This window comes from Aspergillus melleus (assembly GCF_016097325.1).
Source record: "Aspergillus melleus strain CBS 546.65 chromosome Unknown contig7, whole genome shotgun sequence".
NCBI classification, from domain to species: Eukaryota; Fungi; Ascomycota; class Eurotiomycetes; order Eurotiales; family Aspergillaceae; genus Aspergillus; species Aspergillus melleus.
In genome coordinates, this window is record NW_025763376.1 from 1,275,340 (window position 1) to 1,289,600 (window position 14,261).

At 52.9% G+C, this 14,261-nt stretch overlaps 8 protein-coding genes across 8 annotated transcripts; 5 read left to right on the forward strand and 3 right to left on the reverse strand.

Annotated features, from left to right (window-relative positions):
• Window positions 1-176: 176 nt before the first annotated feature.
• Window positions 177-1,665, forward strand: LDX57_011351 (SNG1 family protein; the record flags this gene model as incomplete). Its single annotated transcript, XM_046093097.1, has 3 exons — window positions 177-318; window positions 378-1,460; window positions 1,517-1,665. 3 exons carry the CDS (start codon window positions 177-179, stop codon window positions 1,663-1,665), a joined length of 1,374 nt encoding a protein of 457 aa, XP_045949075.1.
• Window positions 1,666-2,569: 904 nt separating this feature from the next.
• On the forward strand, window positions 2,570-3,022 carry LDX57_011352 (uncharacterized protein; the record flags this gene model as incomplete). The annotated part of the gene is made up of 1 exon (XM_046093098.1): window positions 2,570-3,022. One exon carries the CDS (start codon window positions 2,570-2,572, stop codon window positions 3,020-3,022), a length of 453 nt encoding a protein of 150 aa, XP_045949076.1.
• Window positions 3,023-3,700: 678 nt separating this feature from the next.
• PHO5 (acid phosphatase pho5) lies at window positions 3,701-5,477 on the reverse strand (the record flags this gene model as incomplete). The annotated part of the gene is made up of 3 exons (XM_046093099.1): window positions 3,701-4,347; window positions 4,397-4,896; window positions 4,945-5,477. 3 exons carry the CDS (start codon window positions 5,475-5,477, stop codon window positions 3,701-3,703), a joined length of 1,680 nt encoding a protein of 559 aa, XP_045949077.1.
• A 1,090-nt stretch (window positions 5,478-6,567) lies between these two features.
• LDX57_011354 (uncharacterized protein) lies at window positions 6,568-7,311 on the forward strand (the record flags this gene model as incomplete). The annotated part of the gene is made up of 1 exon (XM_046093100.1): window positions 6,568-7,311. The coding sequence occupies one exon, from the start codon at window positions 6,568-6,570 to the stop codon at window positions 7,309-7,311; it is 744 nt and encodes a 247-aa protein (XP_045949078.1).
• Window positions 7,312-8,164: 853 nt separating this feature from the next.
• On the forward strand, window positions 8,165-8,644 carry LDX57_011355 (uncharacterized protein; the record flags this gene model as incomplete). The annotated part of the gene is made up of 1 exon (XM_046093101.1): window positions 8,165-8,644. One exon carries the CDS (start codon window positions 8,165-8,167, stop codon window positions 8,642-8,644), a length of 480 nt encoding a protein of 159 aa, XP_045949079.1.
• A 353-nt stretch (window positions 8,645-8,997) lies between these two features.
• LDX57_011356 (uncharacterized protein) lies at window positions 8,998-9,306 on the reverse strand (the record flags this gene model as incomplete). The annotated part of the gene is made up of 1 exon (XM_046093102.1): window positions 8,998-9,306. One exon carries the CDS (start codon window positions 9,304-9,306, stop codon window positions 8,998-9,000), a length of 309 nt encoding a protein of 102 aa, XP_045949080.1.
• Window positions 9,307-10,351: 1,045 nt separating this feature from the next.
• Window positions 10,352-11,362, forward strand: LDX57_011357 (uncharacterized protein; the record flags this gene model as incomplete). The annotated part of the gene is made up of 1 exon (XM_046093103.1): window positions 10,352-11,362. The coding sequence occupies one exon, from the start codon at window positions 10,352-10,354 to the stop codon at window positions 11,360-11,362; it is 1,011 nt and encodes a 336-aa protein (XP_045949081.1).
• Window positions 11,363-11,794: 432 nt separating this feature from the next.
• Window positions 11,795-14,146, reverse strand: LDX57_011358 (uncharacterized protein; the record flags this gene model as incomplete). Its single annotated transcript, XM_046093104.1, has 8 exons — window positions 11,795-12,078; window positions 12,173-12,337; window positions 12,411-12,533; window positions 12,626-12,767; window positions 12,839-13,231; window positions 13,297-13,348; window positions 13,453-13,958; window positions 14,015-14,146. 8 exons carry the CDS (start codon window positions 14,144-14,146, stop codon window positions 11,795-11,797), a joined length of 1,797 nt encoding a protein of 598 aa, XP_045949082.1.
• Between the last annotated feature and the right edge of the window lie 115 nt (window positions 14,147-14,261).

Below are 14,261 nucleotides of genomic sequence, written 5' to 3' on the forward strand. Positions count from 1 at the left end.
GCCACGGCTTTCCGCTCCCTCATTTATGTGACTAATTGCGCCATGACCATCCCTTGAACGGTCCCCAATCGCAGAATATTTAATACCTCCTGGACTCCCTGTGCCTGGTGTCGTGTCACTCTGTCCGCCTCTCAGTCGCGGTTCGCTGCCGATCCCGAAGCTTAAACCCAAACACCATGAGCGACACGAGCGAGAAGACCCAAGTCAGCGCCGCCGAGGAAGGCAAGAAGGTCGATGCGTCTCCCGCCCCCGTCTCGTTCTTCGATCCGGCCCTGAAAGATGTCCGCCGGTCAGTGGCGTTGGGATGGGCGCGAATGGGTATGATCAGACCGCCACAGGAATTTCGGGGGTTTATCGAGAACTAACAACATGGATAGTCCTGATCCTATGTGTCTTCGTCCTCTGCGTCCTGTCGCTTTTCTGGTCGTCACAGTTCAAGGTCCAGGAACATCTTCCGAATTTGCCCGTCTGGGTGGTCGACTTCGATGGCCAACTTGATCCCTACCAGAATCAATCCCAGGATCCGATCGTGGGCCCCGCCGTGACCGACATGGTGTCCTCCATGCTCAACGCCAGCACCCAGACCGTGGGATTCGCCATTAAATCGCCCTCCGAGTTTGACTATGACCCCGTGGCTGTCCGACAGGGAGTGTACGACGAGCACGCCTACGCCGCCGTCATCGTGAACGCTGGCGCATCCGCTCTTCTACGCTCCGCCATCTCGAACGGAAACTCCTCGTACGATCCGACCGGCGCCGTGGAATTCGTCATCATCAGCGCCCGCGATGAGACCACTTACATGGCCTACATCACCCCGGCTCTGGACTCGCTGGAACGCGCTGTCTTGGCCGACTTTGGCCCTCGCTGGGTGCAGACGGTCGCGCAGGAGTCGCGCAACATCTCGCGAGTCCCGCAAGCTGTCAACCCGGCCATCGGATTCAGCACGCTCGATCTACGCCCATTCGCGCCCGCCGTGGCAACTCCCGCTGTGACGATTGGCCTGATCTATCTGATCATTATCGCCTTCTTCAATTTCCCGTTCCTCATGCCGTTCCACATGCAATTCATGAAGGGCAACCACCCGCCGCTGAAAATCGGCCAATGGCTCGCGTGGCGCATCATCTCCAACATTGCCGCCTACTTCTTCCTCTCGCTCTTCTACTCCCTCGTCTCGCTGGCTTTCCAGATCCCCTTCTCGAACGACCCCGCCCCGGATACCGTCTCGGCCGCTAACCCGAACGCCTACGGCCGCGGCTCCTTTGTCGTCTTCTGGATGCTGAACTGGGTCGGCATGACGGCGCTCGGCTTCCCTTGCGAGAACATGGCCATGGTGCTGGGATTCCCTTGGAGCTCGTTGTTCCTGATCTTCTGGGTCATCACCAACGTGGCGACGGGCTTTTACCCGTTGGATCTGGCCCCGGGATTCTTTAGATGGGGATATGCTTGGCCTCTGCATCGGAGTATGTCTTTCCTCCCTGCCCTTTATACCGGAGAATGCTAACAAATTGCTTTACAGTTGTGGAAGCACTTCGCACCATCCTCTTCGGCAAACACTCGCGCATCGGCCTCGACTTTGGGGTTCTTTTCACCTGGATCGCCGTGTCCATTTGCTTCTACCCGGTCGCCGCATTCATCATGCGCTGGAAGATGAAGCGCGGGTGGTAAATTCGCCATCTTCTTTTCCGACTTATATACCCATCTGTTGCCATATACATTCGACGAGATACATAATTGCTTTTTTGGTTACGGATATAGCACAAAAGTTAGACTTGCATATACGCATACACGATAGAATTACCTGATACTACAGATTTCTTGTTCGTGTGTGGTCATGTTACTTTTATTTCTTTTGAGCGGTGCATTGGTGGCGATAGAAGCTATATACTAGATTTATATATAATGTCTGTTCTTTTTTCGTCTTGTGGCATATACTATTACCTCTATTACAATCTAGGTATACGAACATCTGGACCTCCATGTCACTTGCATAGCCGCTCTACATGCCTTGGGTGCAACCTGCCAAGGCACATAGCGGTTACTGACGTTTCATTTACGCGCCAGCACCATATCATATCAGCCAGTTGAAGCCAAGTATTTTGATGATCCCAAATAACATTAAGAGCGCTCACAAATATTGATGCGCTGGCGGACTGCGGGGCACCCATTGGGAGAGGAGAAGACCAATTTTGATTGCCTGGCTGTCTCCACTGTGCGGCGCGTATAGACAATCGCATTCACTTTATCTGCTTATTGATTGCACGGAAGCGGAGGGAACATTCACTTCATTGAACTCGTCGATCGCCCTGAAGGGGAGCGGCACCCAATCCGTTCTCTGAAACTCCCCACCATCCCTTCCTTCCTTCACATCCTATCCTTTGCAAACATCATTTATCTACAACCGCACTGCAGGCGTTCCGGCAGGCGAAGTTCTTTCATCTACAGCAAACAAACCCAAGTGTGCCTAGTACAGACCCCTTAACCAGCTACACTACTCCCGCCCACCATACCTCCAGTTCCTAACCTGATCTAGGCAATCCTACCGTCCGAATTCTCCGACCCATTCATCAAGATGCCCTGGACATACCGGTACTGCCCTGCCTCGATCCAACTCCCGGAATCCTCCCCCATCGCCTCCTGCTGCCTCCGCTGCGCCGAGCAACTCGGCACCAACCCGGAAAACGAATGCGTGCGGACCCACGCCTTCAAAGCCTGCGAGCGCTGCGAAACACTCAAAGCGCAGTGCAGGCCCGTCCCCGTGTTCCTGCAAGGCCGGGTCGAGGCTCTCCGCGGGATCGAGGACAAAGAAGAGCGCATCAAGGCGTGTCACGAGTTGACGGTGGAAGCGGAGACGTTTGAGCGGCACTGCCGGAAGAGCGAGAACGAGGCGAATCGGTTGCTGAGGTCGTTGAATCGAAATGTGTTTCGGTTGGTGCAGTTGAAGAGGATGAAGATGGGGTTGGATCCGTTGGGGCCGGAGGAGGAGGAGATGGCGCCGATGGTGGGTGGGGGGAGGGTTGTTTAGATAGTTGGGTTTGGGGGGTTAGCGGGTGGGCGGGTAGGTGGTTTGTTGATCTTGTATACGGTGTTGGTGGTGGTGGTGAGGGAAGGGGGAATTGGGTTTTGGTGTTTTCTGTCTCTTTTCTATTATGTGCATACGGATGGACAGGAAGACATGGAATGGAAGTTCGAGAGGAGTTTATTTTCACAGCTGACCTTAAAAGCCCTAATTTACATTAATAGTTGTGAGACGAGGTACTCCGGTCAGTCTGCTTTTGCTAAACCAGCTGCCAATCTTGTGTTTGGATTCTATAAGTCTTGAAGTAACTCAATTATCCTTGTGGCTGGTTCCAGTCTATCCACTCAACAGTGCCTAACCAACTACCAGTTATTCTTCCAGCCATTTCTGCCGTGGTTCCCAGTCAACGTATTGCTCATGAATGGAGCAATTGGGCAAGGGCCTGTCAGCTGGAGTGTCTCATCTATTCTTCGACATCGGAGAACCAGTATCATGGATTCACAAGCAGACTTGACCACCTAAGGCCTGAGATGCATGTATTACAGCTATATAAAGCCCGAAAATCGATGAAAGAAGCGAGAATCGCAACGAAATATGCAAGCAACACAAACACGCTACCATGACCATTGAAACAACAAACCAGGGTATTAGGTAGACCTCGTCGAGAAGCTGAAAAAGCATCGCTTACACCTCTCCATCACTACGATGCGAATCAGACCCCGACCCAAGGCTCTCGCCAGCCATAAACTCCAACGTCTTGCGTTTCGTCTCCGGAATAAGCAGAGAAGTGAGTCCGCCACAGAGCATAAACAACGCAAAGATCTGCATCACATGGTCCAGCCACGGCGTATCGGTGGACGTCTTACCCTGCGCCGCTCCACGATGGGCCAGCGGACCAAACACGCACTGCGCGATGATAGCGCCGACCTTTCCAGCGGCGGCGCTGATGCCGTGAGATGTGGAGCGGTAGCGCGTGGGGAAGCACTCGCCCGGAACGATGAAGGTGGTTGCATTGGGGCCGAAGTTGAAGAAGAACTGCGCGACGATGTACAGACCTAGGAGGCCGTTGTTGGACTGTTTCAGAGGCTCGTAGGCGAAGCCGATCACGATGAAGACGATCGTCAGAATAGCGAATCCGCCCAATTGGATGGGTTTCCGCCCGATCAGGTCCACTGTCGCCACGGTCATCCAGTATCCTGGGATCGCGCCGGCGCAGATCAGGATCAGATTGCCGACGGCGTTGCGGTAGAAGTATTCGTAGACGTTGCTGCCTCCGGTCCAGCCGATTGCGCTGAGGATGATGGAGTTGTTGAGACCGAGGCCGTAGAAGGCTAACTTTTTAGTGGACTGCCGTTGTACACAGAGTTAAGGCCAACTCACCCACGTCAAGAAAGAACCAAGACCCCGCTGTGCCCAGAAGAACCTTCCCATTCTTCCATTGCGAGTAGTGAGACCAGAAGTCCGGCCAGCTTGCCTTCGGAGTGACCAGTTCGATATTCTCGTCCTGCAACACCGCAATGCGCTTCACCTCGTCCGGGTGTCCTTCATGCCGGCCCTCCATGTACGCACGCACGTCCGCGTTGGCTTTGATGATGTCGCGGGCAACGTCGAAGGTATAGCGAGGGGTTTCGGGAATCGTCAAGCGATAGTAGAGCGCGATGCAGGCGGGCACGGCACCGAATCCAATCACCACGCGCCACATCTTATCAACCGCCAATTGACACGCCCCAGAGCACTTACCGACAGAAGCGGCAGATTCAAGAGAATCTTTGAATCCAGCCGTCACAATCAAAGCGACGATCGCAGCGCCGAACTGACCGAATCCCTGCATGGCAAACACGGCGGCCATCATCGATCCTCTGTGTTTGGTGGTTGCGAATCTAGACGCATTCGACAACGGTCCTCGCAGTATAAGAGGGATGACTTACTCAGAAGTAATGATCGACGAAAGCGGATAATCACCACCGATACCGATCCCCATCAGAACGCGCCAGAAGACCAGGATACCGGTGATAGACAAAGCAGGTGAGTCCGAGGCCAGCGACTGCGCCAAAGTAGCCAGCATGATGATGATCAGTTCGAAGCCATACATGCGCTTCCGTCCGATCATATCAGCCAACCACCCGAAGAACAACTGGCCCAAGACGGTGCCGCCCGAAGTAGAGACCTTGATGGCGGTATCGGAACTGTATGGGATTTTGCCGGGACGCGAGGTCGCATCCTGCCAGTAGACAACGCCCAGCATGGCGGAGCAGAGGTTGATCGCGAAGATATCGTAGGAGTCAGTGAAGAAGCCGACGCCGGCCACGACGACTGCGCGAGCATGGCGCCATCCGAAGGACGCGTTGTCGATCTCCGCGAGAGCGAGACGGCGGCGCTCATTGGGGTCCTTGATGTGGCCGAACTCATTGTTGTAGTTGGGAAAGACGGCGTTGCCGCCCGAGGTGAGGGTCACGGCCATCGAGGAGTTCTTTTCTGAATGATGACTGCCTTATCAGTGGGAACGATTTGACATGGAGGTAATATCAAGAAACTGAAAAGGTGGGAGAGGTTCAAATAAGAACCCCACGAAGGGCAGATGATGGGCTGGACATGTCATCGTCATGCGGAGAATGCTCGTCGCGAGCTCGCTAGGTAGGTAAGCTTTACCAAGCTTTTCACCCTTGAACCCGGCGTTTCATCGACGGTTGAGCAGCCACCGACACCCCGACAGACGGAAAGAGACCAATCGGTGGGTTTTGTCGAGTCACATGCCCGTACGCAGGAAGGTCAATGGGCGGGCAGTTCTGTCTGGGGAGAGGAAGGAGGTTTCGTCTGGAGAACGACATGGACCCGTCAATTCCCCACGTGTACCAGCCCTGCAGAGATTGTGGAGTGGGTTCATCTTCCTGGAGCGGCGGGATAACAGTGACATCAACCTGGAGAACGTAGGATGCTGGCAGTGGAAGTATAGACGCAGAATCACATGCCATACTTGCTCAGAAGGGCCCTGCCACATGTCAGTGGAGCCGATGGGGTAGTCGATAGGTAATCAAAAACAAAGTGAAGTTATGACATGAAGCAGAGACTGACTGCCATTATCAACGTCCACATCCACCAAATTGGTTTTTCAAGCGGGGAGATTACTCCATTGGGCGGGGGTCCATTCCGATGAACCACGGACGAAAAATCAGATCGTCCAAAGGGAACATGTTCAACGGTTGGCGAACATCCAATGTCGAATCGAGCACCGATCGTCAAGATTGTCACGATTGACAGGATTGGCAGGCACTAAGATAAGCGTACCCGCTGGGTGCAGAACATTACCAGCCTGAGTAACTTGGTCCTACCCCTCTCAGCCCTATAGGTTGTGGGATCATGATGGTGAACAAGTGAGGGTAGTCGCCAGGTACCATCGTCGAGGAAACGGAGTCTGCCGGAAGACAACTGATGTCGACGCCAACTTCCTCAGGCCGACCACAGCGCGTCCCCCAACCAACCCACCTATCTATTTACCTACCCACAATCACAAGCATCTTCGACCTCCACATTCGCTTGAAACAGCCATCAAAATGGGTTCTACCCAAAAAGACCCTCGTCCTCTCACAATCGACGTTGCCGAGACCGAGAAAGACAAGATCGCCTCTCTGCGCTTGATCGCCGACAGCATCGCCCAGCAACGCCAGACGGCCGCCAAAGCGCTGATCCTGCATCCTCTCTGGCTGGCGACAGTCGTCCTCTGCCTCGCCATGAGCTACCACGTCCTCCGCCTCCACCACAGCGATTGGCCCGCCATCGCCCTGACATGGACCGGGTGCGTCATGACGGGCCTCGTAGCAGTGCGCTACCTAACCGCCTCATACCTTTCACAAGCCGAGCAGACAGGAACGTGGAAATGGCTCTATGAAGGCGCAGGACACGCAGCGGGGGCCCGCATCGCCGACACCCGCGATTACATTCTCATCACGAAGCTGGGTCCCGAAGTGATCGGGGTGCTGGTCCTGCGACCGGTTTACACGTCGGCGGGGATCGAGCCCCATATCCGCGGGGCGAGACACTTCGTGCGCGGCCAGGACATGTACTTCCCCGTGGGCGTGATCCGCGCGTGGACGGTGCAGCGACGATATCGCGGGGAAGGCGTCGGACGGGAGCTGTTGGAGCGGGCGGTGAAGGTCTGTCAGGCGAAGGGATGGGGAGAGCCGATATTCTCGCAGAAGCATGCAAATGCGGCGCAGGGGGTGGCCAAATGGGCGTTTGCCAAGGGAGATGACAAGGCGAGGAAGTTGTTGGAAAGGATGATCAGGGGCAGACGGTAGCTAGTCTATTCTCCTTGCTTTGGGATGCTTTTTCTTTCCTTTTTGTCTACGCAAGTCGACGAGAATTGCATGAGGGATGTGATATGTTTCTGCCTTTGATCTGAATCTGATATATCCGAGGTTGGCAGTGCGACCGGCTAATGCAGCGTTATGCAGCGGGAAGCCGGTGGCGTGGAAAGTGGATCACGGGTTAACAGACAATGAAACAGGGTCGTCATCCCGACTGAATTCCTTTCATTTCGTTTGTTATCAATTTTACTTATTTAATATTTATTCATTTAGGAACCTTCCCACTCGGCAGGATGGGTCCGATCCGCCAATCGGAAAGTGTCGACTCAGTCCACCAGACTCCAAGGTCCAGGACAGGAACAACGAACAACGAACAACTCAACAAGGCTATTAATAGACTCTATACAGAGTACAGAGTACAGAGTACAGAGTACAGAGCACAGAGTACAGACAGGTAGTCAGCCAGGCCAGTTCAGCACAAGAAAAGCAAGGTCAGGTGCCACCGTCCAAAGCAAAAACCTTGAAATGAGACAAGAAGTGCCGATCGGCGGGGAGGACAGGGCCAATCTGGTGCGGGATAAATATAGAGTGGAGCCCGCAGGATTTCTTTTCTCGCTTTTTCTGTTTCTCGTATCAGCCCATCGCCGTATATTAAGCCTCTTCCTTGCCTCCTTTTTTTTCTTCTTTCATTCTTGCTCTCTTCCTCTGTCGATTCTTATCCATTCTCAGTCCTTCGTTCGGGTCTATTCTATCTACCTTTCGCGCTCTACATACAATAATCATAATCCTCTAATCGATCGCTTTATCTTCAATCAACCGATCAATCGATCAAAAAAACCTCACAATGTCTACCACCACCTCCGCCTCGACCTCCGCGTCGGCCACCTGCACCGGTTCCATGTGGGAGCTCCCCACCAAGGACATCGCCTGCGCACTCCCCAAGTCCGGCAACGCCACCGACATCCTTGACAAGTGCTGCAAGCACGCCAAGGTCTCTGACTACAACGACGGCTGCGGCATCTACTGTCTGGCCCAGGAGCAGTCGGCCAAGGACCTGACCGACTGCTTCCGCGACGAGGGCGCCAAGGACGGCCAGTTCTTCTGCAGCGGTGGCAACTCGTCCCTGACGGCCACCGCCGCCGTGCCCTCCAAGACCGGCGACTCCGACTCCGATTCCTCCTCCACCGGTACCTCCACCGGCAGCTCCGCCAGCTCCACCTCCAGCGACTCCGCCGCCATTGCCCTGAGCCAGCCCGTCTCCAAGAGCGGCCTGGGCTTGTTGGCCATGCTGGTCTGCTCCGCCCTGATGGGTGTTGTTGCTTAGATCGGAAGATCGGAAGAAAGCACGGATAATGGAGACAACAATGGAAAAAAGGGGAGATGTACAGTGGCTTACTTTTATCTATTTAATATGTTAATACCCTCATGAGAATGGCCTGCGTTTTGGAATTGAATGTACTATATTTCTTTATCGTTCCGGTTTCAAGGTCAATGGTTCACGCTGGTCTATTTAATATGGGAATGAATATCGATATCATTTTTATTACAGTACGGTAGAATCCCTATTCTAGTACATCGTAGATATACAACGTCCATAAAACAAATTCCATCCCTTCTGCCCATGAACATCGACATTACCATCACCATCAACTTCAACTTCAATTTCAACCTCAATAATTAATTCCCCAACCCCCTCAAAACCCACCCCAACCCACCAACCGCCACCGCACCCACAACCCCCAAGAACCCCTTCCACGACACCGGCACCGTCACCGTCACCACTCGATCCCCCAGAAACCCCACCCGCACGACCTTGGACACCACGAGCCCGTTCGGCTCCCATCGCACGACAGTCTGGTTCTCGCGCAGGTGTCTGCGCTGCAGTTCGCGGCCTTTTTTGGTGATGCGGCGGGGCGTGCGGCGCGTTGGTGGTCCTGCTGGTGGTGGTGATGGCGGGGTGTTCGTGTTGGTTTTGTCCGTGGGCATGGTTTATAATTCCTGAAATTGGGATCGGAGGATATGGATTGTTTGTTTGGTAGATAGGTAGAGGTATTGGGGATTTTGTGGTTGGAGGTAGTTTTGGTGGTGGTGGTGTTAGTAGGCAGCCCCTGAGACGAGGCTGACTGTCACTGTCAGCTTGGTGGGCGAAATCTGACAGCCTTGTGGTTTACTTTTCGCGGTTTTAGTTGCGCATGTGGATCTCATGTTGAACCGAACGATAGATAGTCATACTTTTACCTTTTGTACCTTCTAAAGAGAGATAATGGATAAGAGGTAGAAAAGAAAGGTTACTAGGGTGGTCGCGATTAGTATAAGTGATCTTGACTTGACAGTGTTGGTAGGCTAATCTGGATAAATCCAACTAAGCCTTTTAATTCATATGTAATGAATATTCGTCTTCTAGTTTTTCGAAAAACTTTTCTTTACTATGCCTTTTTCTTAAATCATCGATAGGTTAACTCTCGACAAAATATAGTCCCATCCGAACAAGATTGGCCTTGGCCATCATCAGCAAAGTATGACGAGTGAAACATGCAACAAAACAAAATTAACCCGGCACAAGACAATAGACAGCAAAGACGAAGTAGCTACCTAAAGTTTAGGCACCAAGCAAGAAAAGTTCCTTCTCTAGACTACTTAGCGCAACGAACCACCCATCTCTTCAGTCTAGCCCAAACCAGTCCGCTAGTAGGCCACATAATCCATCATCTCAATGCGATGTTAGCTGCAAACTGATTCCTCGACCTCACCAGCCCTCCCAAATACCGTCCGTATAATGCGCAACATCAGAAACACCCGAGCCTGCGGTAGCAGATCACGAACAGGATGCACAACATGCAAGTAAGTCATCCTCCCTCCCCTCTCACAACAAACACGAAACAATTCGGAGGACCAAAAACTAACATCGACCAACAGAACCCGTCGCATCAAATGCGACGAGAACAAACCGTCCTGCAGGCGCTGCAGATCCAGCAATCGGACTTGCACATACACACCTACTAACAAGAAGCCACCCCGCCCGGGTCTCCGCATGGTCATCTACACGGCGCCCATGTCGTCGCCGTCGCCATCGCTGACTCTCTCGTTCGCGACGTCCCCGCAAGAGCGAGAAGCGCTGGACTTCTTTGTCTACGAGTCGCGCGGTCGGTTTCCACCTGGTTTCTCGCATGCGGTGTTGCGCGCGGCGCACCAAGAGCCGGTACTAGCCTCGGCGATCATATCGTTTGGGGCGTTGCAGCGGGTATTTGAATTCGCAGAAGTCGGGACGGGGAGTGAGGCTATGCAATTCGCAACGCAGCAGTACGGCAAGGCACTTCGGATGTTGCAGTTGCGCGCAAGAGACCAAACGTACGACGTGGCGTTGATATGCAGCGTGCTGTTTGCCTGCTTTGAGTGTCTTCGCGGATGTCGCCGCGCGGCGATAATTCATATCGCGTCGGGACTGAATTTGCTGCGCCAGGTTGAGGAGACGGCCGGGACGGATCCTTGGGCGATTGTGTCGCGAAGGACGATTAGGGGGTTGTTCACGAGGCTGGATAGCCAGCTTGTTGAGATCTTGGGGATCGGGGTTGGTGAGACGCTTGAACAGGATGGGATTCGCGCGCCGGAGGCAATTGTGCAGACTAGTTCTGCTAGTGATGCTGATGCGGGCTCTGAATGGGTGGGTATGCATGGATCGCTGGATGGGCTGTTGAACGCGATCTTAAGGGAGAAGATGGATAGTGTAATGGATCCGCAGGGGTCAGCTGCCGCGTCCACGTCGAGCACTTTACTGTCTGCGTTGAATACGTGGTATTCACAATTCGGTAACTTGGACTGCGACTCAAAGAGCTGGTCATCCAGGACAGATGGCGACGATTTCATTCTTCGCATATGGTATCTAATAGGTAAGATGTATCTGACTATTCGACCATCCGATCCCGAAAGCGTTTGGGACCGGTTCTCCGGTGATTTTGAAACCATACTCTCGCTTTGCGAGACCTATATCTCTGAGTCTAGAAGGTTTGGCCTCATTTATACGTTCCATAATGGAAATGTCTAACTATGAGTAGGAAATATGCTTCCAGAAACCACACATTTTCCTTCTCACTCGGCGTCGTCCCACCTCTGTTTATCACCGCGCAGCGATGTCGGAATGCGTGCATCCGCCGTCAAGCAATTCATCTGCTTTCAACCTGTGAGAGGAGGGAAATCTTTTGGGACTCTACGCTAGCCGCGGAGGCTGCACAGCGGATAATGGAGATCGAAGAGGCCGCGGCATCTCATGCAGAAACCGAGCAACAGACTAATATGAGGGTGAGAACTTTAACGGCCATTCTAGACGATGAGAACGGCGCAAGAATCCTGTTTCAATAGCATTGACGACTTGAGGCTGCTATTTGTAAATGAGAGTACACCCCTCGTCGGAAAAGATCGAATCTCATTGATAATACAAATCAAGGGCTCAGGTCTGTTGACACACCCTTAAGCCCATTCAATATTTAGGCTTAACGACCACAAAATCCCTCACCACGGCCGTCCCATTCGCCAACGCCTCCTTCTGCCCCTCAGTACAAGTAGTCGACATATCCAGCGTATAGCACACCGGCTCGGCAGGATCCGGCATCACATTCTTAATCTCAAAGGTCGAATGCGGGCCCCGGGTCTGATACCTACTCGGATAGTCATCAATGAGCCATTCCTCGCCAGTGGCGATGTCCTTGGAGGCCATGATGCGAGAGAAGATGCGATAGAGGGTTTCGGGCTGGTAGGCGACGGCTACATCATCCATTCAGTTAGCTATGCGCTCTTTGTTCATGTCATGAAGTAGGAACACTCGTTCCCGCGGCGCAGGGGGTATGCGTAAACATACCAGAATGACCGGCATCAAAGACCCTGGTAAACGAGAGATTTCCATGCTGACGGACAACGCCGCCTGTGTAGGAGGCATTGGTGATGAGAGATTGATAGCCGCTGTCTCGGAAGGCGCGAGATTGTTCGTGCTTGATTGAGAGACTGATGTTTTCGCCGCCCATCCCTGGAGCATGTCAGTGTCCCTAAACTTTTTTTCCGTTCAATTGCAAGCGTGGAATGAAGGGGTAACGACATACAATTGCAGAGATAATCCCGATCACCGTAGACCAGGTTCACCTTGACGCCGTGGGCCAGGATAGATGCGAACTCGTCCATCGCGTTTCCGCGGAGAATGAGGGCGTTGCCGGTGGAGCCGAAGGCTGTAGATTGACATTAGCTTCACTGTACAACCTATCTAACGGCAGGGAAAGCACTGGGGTAGGATTCATCTCGAAACCAGATAAGAACACACCAGAGTATACGGTATTCGAATTCGCAGTATAGTTAACCGGCACCCCCAACTCCTCCTGCACCCAAGCTCGGTTCAAGAATCCATCACTATACCGAGCCGGAACCGTCACAGTCGAGACGGCAGCCATATCATGAATATCGCGCTGAGTCACATCGTCAGCACAATTGCAACGCAAGCACAAACAACCCAGACCAAAAGAAAACGGAAACTCACCCCAGAAGCCACATACCCCCCCAACACATTCACATAACAATACTGATTTGCCGCAACACACAGGTCATTAACCTGGCTATTATCCCCCAAATTCAGCGGATCAAGCTTGTCGCCTAGCTCTTTACACTGCATCGCCAGATCCAGACACCCGCCTGATTTCGTGAGGTTATGCTTCGAAGCCTTGTAAACATCCTCGGTGATGACCTCTACGCCGTAAGTATTCCGGTACGCGAATTCAGGGTAGAACGATGCCTGGGTCTCGACGTCGCTGCAACCGTTGTGGATGCCGAGCGTGTCAACGTGGATTTCCTGGGCGGAGAGCTCGCCGGCTTTGATGCGCTTGTTCTGTTCGAGGATGTAGGAGGTGTAGGATGGACCGTAGCGGCCGCCGAACTTTGGTCCGTGAGTATGCAAATGTGCAGTGTGGGCGGTGAAAGTGGAGAAAGGGAGAAACGTACTGATTCAGTCCAAATGTTGATATGATTATCGGTGGAATTATATTCGGGGAATCTGTGCGCGTCATGACTTAGCATCCAGAAACGGCATGCTTTCACACAACCGAACAAGGGAGAGAGAAGAGAGGGGGAGAAAAAAGAAAAAAAAAAAAAACATACTCAACCATCCAAACCTGCAACACATCCCAAAACACCCTCGCCCCCGTCGTCGTCGAATTAACCGTTCCATTCAACTCGCCACTTCCAAACACCCCGACGCCAAACGTAGCATTGACAGCAGGCACATGTGCTTCCATCTCCGCTGGAGACACAGTCGACGTAGAATAATCGACTGTCGAATTAGTCAGATAGTCATACGAAAAGCCCGTCTGCACCGGTTGATCCAGAAAGAGCATATTGGAGGCATTATTCCACGCCCAGGGGTTCGGGACCGTGCTGTTGGAATCCTCGCTGACCATGCAGGCCCCGACCTCGGTGAACATGGAGTCGACGGAGCTGGCGCCGGGGCCGCCGCCTAGGTAGACGGTTAACGGGGCGGATGAAGGGTCGTGGCGAGACTCGGAATAGAAGAAGTAGATGTTGCTGGGGTGGGGGGAGGCATCGGTAGGGTTTGGGGGGAAGTGGATGTAGCCGCTGTAGGAGGTAGTTGAGTTACAGATGTGTGTCTGGGATATTAGTGGGAGGTTTGTGAAATTGTAAGAAGGGGACTTGGGATTAGTACCTGTTTGTAGGACAGCGAGGCTCCAGGCACATGTGAGGTGATGTGTTTGAGGCCTTCTGGAGTGGCAGGGAAATACTGAGCGAACGCAAAAGAACACAAGGAAAATAAAACTAGTGAGACTAGGGCCGCCATGTTGCTTTGATTGAACAAGAATGAGTTTCTTTTACTTTCTTTCCAACGGAAGAGGGCGTAGCAGCTTATATACTTTAAGGAAATGGTGGCACGGGTAGTCCAATATAGACTACAT